The sequence below is a fragment of the Chrysochloris asiatica genome, unplaced genomic scaffold, assembly GCF_000296735.1.
Source record: "Chrysochloris asiatica unplaced genomic scaffold, ChrAsi1.0 scaffold00050, whole genome shotgun sequence".
Taxonomy (NCBI): domain Eukaryota; kingdom Metazoa; phylum Chordata; class Mammalia; order Afrosoricida; family Chrysochloridae; genus Chrysochloris; species Chrysochloris asiatica.
Genome location: NW_006408568.1, coordinates 4,035,568 through 4,044,868, shown reverse-complemented (window position 1 = coordinate 4,044,868; position 9,301 = coordinate 4,035,568). Strand labels below are relative to the sequence as shown.

Here is a 9,301-nt window from a genome sequence, read left to right as displayed (position 1 = left end):
GTATAGGGTTTCCAAGGAGCAGCTGGTGGGCTTGAACCACCAACCTTGCAGTTCAAACGGCTTTGCAGTCTGGTGCATTAACCCACAGCACCACACCAGGACTTTAGCATAATAAAAACAAAAACTTGACAGATTTTTGAAGATTACTACACTTAAGCAACCTTCAAATCACCACCACCACCACTACTTTAATGTTGAAGGAGCTCTGGTAGTAGGGTGGTTACGAGTCAGGCTGCTAATCTCATGGTCAACAGTTTGAAACTACCAGCAGTTCCTCAGGAGAAAGATGAGGCTTTCTGCTCAGAAACCCTGTACAAGGTTGCTATGAGTCAGAACTGACTCCACAGCACATAACCGCCACCACCACATTTAAGTGGAAAAGTTTCCTGTATAACTTTTAAGGGTATACTGCAAATGCTTTGAATTTAGAAGAGAAATTGAAAGATTAGTATACTAATGACATACTTCAAATGAGTCACGATTCCTATTTTACTGACACTATTTACATCGTCATAATCAAAAGGGCAGTAGTTCTTAATCTTTATAAAACAGGTGCTGTTGTTGTTAGGTGTTACTATGTCGGTTCTGACTCACAGTAACACTATGTGAAACACACCAAAACACTGCCTGATCCTGCGCCACCCTTACATTTGTTCTTACTTCTACGGGGCATTCTGGCTGTACATCTTCCAAGACAGATGTGTTCATTCTTCTGGTAGTCCATGATTTTATTATTCTGCTCCAACACCATAAATCAAAGGCATCACTTCTCTAGTAGCTTTCGCATGCTTAAGAGGCAACTGAAATACCAGAGTTTGGGTTGGGTGTGCCTTAGTCCTCAAGTGACAACTTTGCTTTTAACACTTTAAAGAGCTAGATCTTTTGTTGCATTCTGCCCACTAAAATACATCATTAGACTTCCTGACTGCTGTTGTGACTGCTATGAGTGCTGATTGTGCATACAAGTAAAATGAAATCTTTAACAACTTCAATGTCTTTTTCATTTCATGCTGCTTATTGGTCCATCTGTGAAGATGTTTGTTTTCTTTATGTTAAGGTGTAATCCATACTGAAGGCAATCATCTATGATCTCCATCAGTAAGTGCTTGAAGTTCTCTTCACTTTCAGGAACCAAAATCTGCACATCACAGGTTTTTAATGAGCTTTCCTCCAGTCCTGATGCTATGTTCTTCTTCAGATACTCCACTTTCTCAGCATACACACTGAATACGTATGGCAAAAGATAAAAACACTGATGCTCACCGTTCCTGATACTAAACCACACAGTTTGAACTGTTTGAACCTTTTTCTGTTTGAACAGTTGCCTCTGGGTCTGTCCAGTTCCCACATGAGCACACCTATGTGGTCTTGAATTCTCCTTCTTCACAATGTTGCACATAATTTGTTATGGTCTATACTGTCCAATGCCTTTGCATAGCTAATGAAGTACAGGTAAACATCTCTCTGGTATTCTCTGCTTTCAGCCAAGATCCATCTAATATCAACAAATGATATCCCTCATTCTAAGTCGCTTCTGAATCTGGCCTGAATTTCTGGCAGCTCCCTGCCGATGTACTGCTGCAACCATTTTGGATTTGTTTTCAGAAAAAACGTTATTTACATATACATTAATAATAAAGCAGATAGCTTGGTGTTACCCGCAGAGTATCTGATTAAGCAGTAAAGGGTGAGGGTTCAAGAATTTGCATTCCTGGCAAGTTCACAGGTTATTCTGCTACTGCGGGTCAGGGGTCACAGTTTAAGACTCCTGCCTTAGACAAAGAATTTAACCTCTCTGTGTCCCAGTTTCCTTTCTGTACAATGAGACTGTGCTAGAAGATGTCTAGGTTCCCTTGTAACTGTAGCCTATATTCTCAAATTATTTTCTCCACATCTACGAGATAGAACATAGACCTTTAAAAAAAAAAAAGGCTCAATACAGATGACTTTATGGAGTTCATTTACGTAATAAAAGCTTATTAAACACTAACTACTCTTCTAGGACATCTCATGAAGTGATGACCAGATCATTCACAGAAGTGGCCAAGTTAGCACTATAATTCTGCAATATCATAATTAGCAATACCTGAAATGGCTTATGAACCCACCCACTTAAATTCGGAGCTTAAGAGTTCTAATCAAGACGCGGTAACTAAATTTTCATTATATAATTTCAATTTTATAGTCAACCTCTTTGTAAACTAGAAAGGCTACAAGGACCACTAGAAGAAAAAAAAAAAAAAAATCAGTAAAAAACATGCCTAGGGAAACTTTCATATTCTTGGAAGACAAGCAGTTAAACACACACTTCACAGTTTATGGTATTTCTAAGGTTTGTGCCTTCTAATCTAAAAGTTCTAGTGGCAGAGAATACAGGGAAGTAATAAAGTGGTATTCCTTGAAATATCAGTCCTCACCACTTTCTATGAAGCAAGGTAAATTGTGCAGCAGCATTAGCCGTCCATGCAAATGACTGGCATCTTCTTCAACAGGAAATTGGAGTGGGACCTTCAGTTCTAAGCATTGACTTCCTACTTTGAATTCATATACAAATTCCCTCTCTCGGTTGCAGAATCTTTCTCTATTTTTCTTCATCTTCTTTGACAGGAATTCTATAGAACAAAAAGTTGTGGGTTACATAAATCCGTTAAAAACAAACAAGCCATGGTGCTTCATACTTGCTGTACCATTTCTAAGAAAGATTTTACTTGTGTGACTCTCAGTCAACTCTTCTAGCTTTTCCCAGATATCTATCCCTGCATTTTCATGTTTTAAGGGGAAAAAAGTATATTTTCTTTAAGAAAACACTAAGCACTGTTTTAAAACCTAACGAAGAAAAATAAAAAGATGCCCAAAAAGTACTTTGCAATTGAAGTCAGTGAAGGAATATGGAAAGAGGTACAAGTAAGGAGTCTTCAGCAAAGATGCATAAAGTGCAAATTGCTACAATTTGATAAACTTGACCTGTACTTATAGATGTTGTTGTTGTTAAGTACCGTGGAGTTGGTTCCAACTCATAGTGACCCTGCACAGGGTTTCCAAGGCTGTAAATCTTTATGGGAGCAGAAAGCCTCATCTTTCTCCCACGGAATAGCTGGTAGTTTTGAACTGCCGACCTTGAGGTTAGCAGCCCGATTCGTAACCACTATGCTGCTACCAGAGATGTAGCAGCTCAAAATACCAACTGAGAGGGAAGGAGTCTTTACATCAAGGGTCAAGTCTATCCTCTCCGTACACAGGGTTGATAGGGATGGGCAACTTAGATATTGGCTACCTAAAATGTGTGGGTGGGGGCACTATAAAGGCACAAAGTTGGTAAATTATAAGTTTTCAAGAGTGAGTTTAGTTTCAGAATGTGTGTGGGGAGGTGCAGAGGTAGGGGGTGGAGGTTAGAATCCCCACTGAATAGTTTTCATCTTGTCTAGACGGGTCTGGTGAAAAGAGATGGGGATAAGATTTTCATGATTCAATAGTGAGTAATTGTTATCATGACTAATTGCGACTGTCACAATTGGAAAAGTAGAAGTTTTGTAACAAAAATTGGGATGTGGTTAATCTTACAGTCTAGAAACGGAGGACCCCAGTACCATCAAGGGTGAAGCACACAAGGAGAATGTGGGACATTATCCAGAGTAGCAACTACACCAGAGAGGGAGGCAGAGATGTAGTCATGGAGAGGGGGAGCGAAGGACGACTTTAGATTCAAGGGAAGAGAGGGACAAAGAGCTGGTGCCCAGGAGGCAGACTTGCAGAATGTGCCCTTTGGTGGTGTAAATTATTATATATGCCTGAGTGGGTTTTTTATTGTTGTTGTTTTGTTTTTTTTAAAGAGCTGAAGTGACTAGAGAGAAATACTATTAACTGATGGTACATGGAAGGGATTATAATCATTGTAATGAAACAAGGTGTATGGTTTGTTAAATGTAAAACTGATGATCTGCCCAGTAAACTTTCACTCAGTCCACAGTAAAAAGCTTTTAAAAAAAAAGATAATAGAAGTTTTCCACCAACTTTTTGAAGCCCCCGTGAATGAAAAATCCTAATTGGTTTCTTGATGTTAATGGAACAGATGTTAGTCTTTTCCCACTGCCTCTTCCCCCAAACCTACTGGCACGGCACACTTCGTCCTCAGGTGACCAGCTTCATCTGTATCACGTCCTCACCAGACTGAGTAGCCTGAGGACAAGGACTGTGTCTTACCAACAGTTGAAGCACAGTCCCTGACATGGGGCACACAGGCTTGAGGCAAGTTATTTGTTGGCTAATGGGAGGTCGTGACTGCAATTCTAAATACAGTAGTTCAAATTCGAAATCTGCCACTGTCTTGCCACCTGAGCAATTGTCATTGGGAATTTAACTCACAGAGCTGTCATAAGGATTAGTCAAATAACAGATGCGAGGCATCTGACAAACATGATGATCAATGTTAGGTGCTCTGGTAGTGTAGTGGTTACGAGTTGGGCTGCCAACCTCAAGGTCAGCAGCTTGAAACTACCAGTGGTTCCGCAGGAGAAAGATGAGGCGTTCTGCTCCCGTAAAGATTTACAGCCTTGGAAACCCTGTGCAGGGTCACTATGAGTCGGAACCGACTCCAGGGTACATATCAACAACCAACAGTAATAACATATGCTCTCTAGGTACATATCAATAGAAAAATCAGTCCACTAATTGCGCTGTAGGATAAGCACTGTACTGCTAACCAAAATGTTGGTGGTTTAAGCCCACCAGTTGCTCCTTGAAAACCCTATACAGGGTCGCTGAGGTGGAACCGACTCGACGGCACACAACAATAACAACAACAAATTGAATATATGTGATGAAGGCAGAGGTAGTAAAGAAAAATTGCAGCAGGGACTTGAAAGTCACAAATATGGATTTATGGTCTAATCTTATTCGGATTAAATACGTTTAATAAAACAATCACTAGCTCTGGTTTCAATCGCTACAACGTTTAGCTTTTCTCTGGTTTAATAAATTGGTATTTTAGCCCCCCCCCGCTTCCCCACCAGACCTGGATATTTTTAGCAGGATTGTTCTAAACACCTTCGTGGATTGCTTCAGGTACAAAAAAAGGAGTGGGTGGACTGGGCCGATCTCATACAGTCAATCGAACGAAGGCTCTGAGGCTCAAATTACTCGGGTAAAGGGAAGGCAGGCTTCCTTAGCCAAGATACTCCAGTCTAGGGAAGGGATCAGACCATTTATTAGGGAGTTGCAGTCTAAAGAAGTTATTCGTTCTTGGTTCTGGGCTCACCTCGCCAAGCTCCAAAGTCCTGAACTGTCCACTCACTCCGAGCTGTCAGCGATCGGCACCACCAGGCTCATCAGCTGACCTAAAGACCTCTTTTTGCAACCAGTAGATCCGTCACGGCAGATTCGTTTACACCTTTTTCACTTTTTTGGCACCTTGTGGAAAACCCATCAGTCCCAGTGTCCTTTGCTCCATCATGGTTCAATTTTATCATTTGAAAAATGTAGGAAGGGGTTCTTCAACAATTATTAGATGTTCTAAAGACAGCGCAAAAAGCCGCTGTCGTGATGAAACTGCAAAGGAAAGCATAGACTCCGCTCTTTTTGACCGTTTGCTGAACAAGGGCGTGAACAAACGAGCTCTTCGCAGAACGCATGCGCTAATGTAAGGCTGGCTAGGAATGATTGGAGGACTAAAGTCGATGGGCGGAGAGCTTTGAGGTTTGGTTTTCGGGCGGGAAATGAAACTGCCATTTCAGCCTGGGAGAACTTGAAAGCTGCGAACTTTCAGCCTAGAAGGGGACCAAAATGCGGCCGGTGCGGTGAGTAGTTAATGGCATCTGATGGGGTTGGAGAAAAGGAAAAGGAAGACGCTTTAGGCAACTTTACCTAAACAGGATTGAGGGGAGAGAGCCGAATAGGACGGATGGTGGGAGTGGGGTAGTTGGTTAGTGGAATGGCCCTGTCATGAAGAAATTATCCAGGCTCCAGCGAGAGCCACTCATTTCTTAGAAGTATACTAGCATGATAGCTTTTTCTCTTTGCAGCGATTGTGTTTCGTTTACCCAAGCAGTCATGGTGTGGGTCTGTAGGATCAGCACTAGATTGCTAACCACAAGGCCGGCGGTTCAAATCCACCAGCTGTTCCTCGAAAACCCTATACAAGGTTGCTATGAGTCTGAACCGACTCAACGACGTATAACAACAACAGGCTAGCATTTGAACAGCGCTTTGCATTTCAATAAGTGTTATTTCATTTGTCCATTATCACACTATCCCTGTTTTATCTAACATTAAAACTAGGCATAAATGCTAATTTATTTAAGTCTTAAGCTGGACAATGATCAAACCTAAGTCATCTGACTTCAGATTCTTTGTGGTTTTCATTATGCTACTATTTGAAACAATTCCTCTACTTCATCATATTTGAATGTAATGGAAGCTTAGGATAGGCCATTCATTTAGTAATTATTGAATGAATGAATAGACAGTAGTTCCTGGCTTTTGACAGTTTTCTGTTCCAATGCTAGTTGGTACTGAGGGAAGTCGAGTACCTACACTCCTTTTGAATATTATTGCCTTTATTTTATTATCAATATCTTTATAAATCTGACCTTTGTTTTGGGATGTTAGAAACATTACATATAAACTCATATATTTTGATATATATATGTGAAGAAGTTTCAAAAAGTTGATTATCAATTGTGGCAGTAACTCTACTTGTGCAAGTTTCTGGATCTGTGGATTATCCCTGGAAATGAGGGTGGGTGATATTTGTTGGTTAGTGAAAGTTATCTGTGTGGTTCTTTTACATGCTTCATCATTGTATGTAGTTATTGTTAAGTTCCATCGAGTTGGTTCCGACTGGTTCCAACTCATAGCGATCCCTGTATTGGGTTTTCAAAGCTTTACATCTTTACAGGAGCAGAAAGCTTCATCTCTGCCGTAGAGCAGCTGGCAGGTTCGAACCACGGACCTTGTGGTTAGCAGTGTTTATCGCATGGAGCCACCACAATCCTTTGTATGTAGCTGTAGAAAGAAAGAAAACCATATTTTAAATAGGATAAGTAAGACATGCTATTCTGTAAGGAGATACTACACTTAAGGTGAGATATAAATGATAAGAAGGAGTTATCCAGGAAAAAAACCTATATAATTGTTGTAGTTGTTGTTAAGTGCCATTGAGTCCATTCTGACCCATAGCGACTCTGTATAGGGTTTCCGAGGAGCAGCTGGTGAGCTTGAACTGCTGACCTTGCAGTTCAAACAGCTTTGCAGTCTGGCACATTAGCCCACAGTGCCACACCAGGATAGTCAAGTTGGTTTCCACTCATAGTGACCCTGTGTATAACAGAATGAAACACTGCCTGGCTTTGAGTCACCCTCACAGTCATTGCTATGTTTGAGACCATTGTCGCAGTCGCAGCCTTTGTGTCGTTCCATCTCATCAAGGATCTTTCTCTTTTTCTCTGTCCCTGTATGTTACCAAGCATTATGCCCTTCTCCTGGTACTGGTCCCTTCTCTGATTGTTGTTGTTATGTGCTGTGGAGTCGTAGCGACCCTGTACAGGGTTTCTGAGGCTGTAAATCTTTACGGGAGCAGAAAGCCTCATCTTTCTCCCACGAACAGCTGGTAGTTTTGAATTGCTGACTGTGAGGTTTGCAGCCCGATTCGTAACCACTACACTACCAGAGCTCCATGTCCAAAATATGTGAGACATAGTCTTGTTATCCTTACTTTTAAGGAGCATTCTGGCTGTACTTCTAAGTTCAGATATGTTTATTCCTCTGGCAGTCTATCATTTATTCAATATTTGCCAACACTGTAATTCGAAAGTATAAACTATTCTTCGATTCATTGTCCAGCTTTCCTGTGCATATGAGGTGACTGAAAATACCATGGCTTGGGTCAGGCACACCTTAATCCTCAAAGTGACAATTTAGCTTTTTAACACTTTAATGAGATCTGTTGCAGATTTGTCCAAGGCACCATGTTGTTTACTTTCTTGACCGCTGTTTGCTTGGGCGTTGATTGTGTATACAAGTAAAATTAAATCCTTGACAACTTCAATCTTTTCTCTGTTTATTATGTTGTTGCTTATTGGTCCTGTTGTGAGGATTTTTGTTTTCTTATATTGAGTCGTAATCCATATTGAAGGATGTAGTCTTTGATCTTCATCAGTAAATGCTTTAAATCTTCCCTTTCAGCAAGCAAGGTTGTGTCATCTGCATATCACAGACTGTTAGTGAGCCTTCATGTAATCCTAACGATGAGTTCTTCATTTTATAATCCGGCTTCTTGGATTATTTGCTCAGCATGCAGATTGAATAAATGTGGTGAAAGGCTACAACCTTGGCACACCCTTTTCCTGATTTTAACTGTGTAGTCCCCCTTTTCTGTTCAAATGACTACCTGTTTGTCTATGCACAAATGTTCTGAAGTTCTCATTTTATGTAATATTGCCCATCATTTGTTATAATGCACACAGTCAAATGCCTTTGCGTAGTCAGTGAAATACAGGTTAATATCTTTCTGGTATTCTCTGCTTTCAGCCAAGATCCATTTGACATTAGTAATGATACTCCTCATTCCATTCCCTCTTCTGAATCTGGATTGTATATCTAGCAATTCCCTGTTGATATACTGCTTCAACTGATTTTGATTTGTCTTCAGCAAGACCAGGAGTCCCCAGGTCTTGCCACACTGCTGGCCAACCAGGTCTCCACCCAGGTTCACAGGAGTCTATTGACTGTCATAGGGCTTAGCTTGCAGCTTCATTGCTGTTTTTCTATCACTACCCCTTATCAGTGACCAACTTGATCACCAGTCAGAGCACTAGTCTGCTCATGTATTCCCATTGAGTCTTAGTCTTGGAAGGGGGTTTGCCCTGAGGGGACCTAACTGCTTGCCTTGATGTCTCCTGGGCGAGCAACTTGCATGTTCTTATAGTAGTCAGTCGGACTGCCATTATTGTTTTGTATTTTTCCTGTCAGTCTTCCAAGAAGTATCTTCTGTTCTTCTAGCTGTTCCAGGCTGATCTGCTTGTCCTTTCCAGTGGAAATTTCCCACCTGAGAAGATTCTGGATGGGGTTCAGGAATCCACCTATGGTCGTATGTAATGCAGAAGCTCCACAGGAAGCCTTCTTCACTGGGCACATTGTAGCCCCATTTTAGGTATTCTAATCAGTTATAGGCAGAAAATGAACTTAGAAGCTTTCTATGATGATATTTCTAGCTATTCTTTTCTCACCCCCTCAAGTGTCTATTTTATAATGGTATGCAAGGGAAACCAAGATTCAAAAGATAGCCAAGCATCTTAACATTATTTCC

At 41.0% G+C, this 9,301-nt stretch overlaps 2 protein-coding genes across 2 annotated transcripts in view; one reads left to right on the top strand and one right to left on the bottom strand.

The window, feature by feature from the left end:
* The window catches only part of LOC102835941 (chromosome unknown open reading frame, human C12orf4), a 58,768-nt gene extending 56,149 nt beyond the window's left edge, over positions 1-2,619 (bottom strand). The window contains exon 1 of the mRNA XM_006862675.1: positions 2,418-2,619. Within this exon, the coding sequence (XP_006862737.1) occupies positions 2,418-2,595 (178 nt within the window). The 5' untranslated portion in view covers positions 2,596-2,619. The remainder of the gene's footprint in view (positions 1-2,417) is intronic.
* Positions 2,620-5,447: 2,828 nt separating this feature from the next.
* Positions 5,448-9,301, top strand: part of RAD51AP1 (RAD51 associated protein 1) — a 24,193-nt gene continuing 20,339 nt past the window's right edge. Inside the window, 1 exon segment of the mRNA XM_006878252.1 lies at positions 5,448-5,635. Within this exon segment, the coding sequence (XP_006878314.1) occupies positions 5,448-5,635 (188 nt within the window).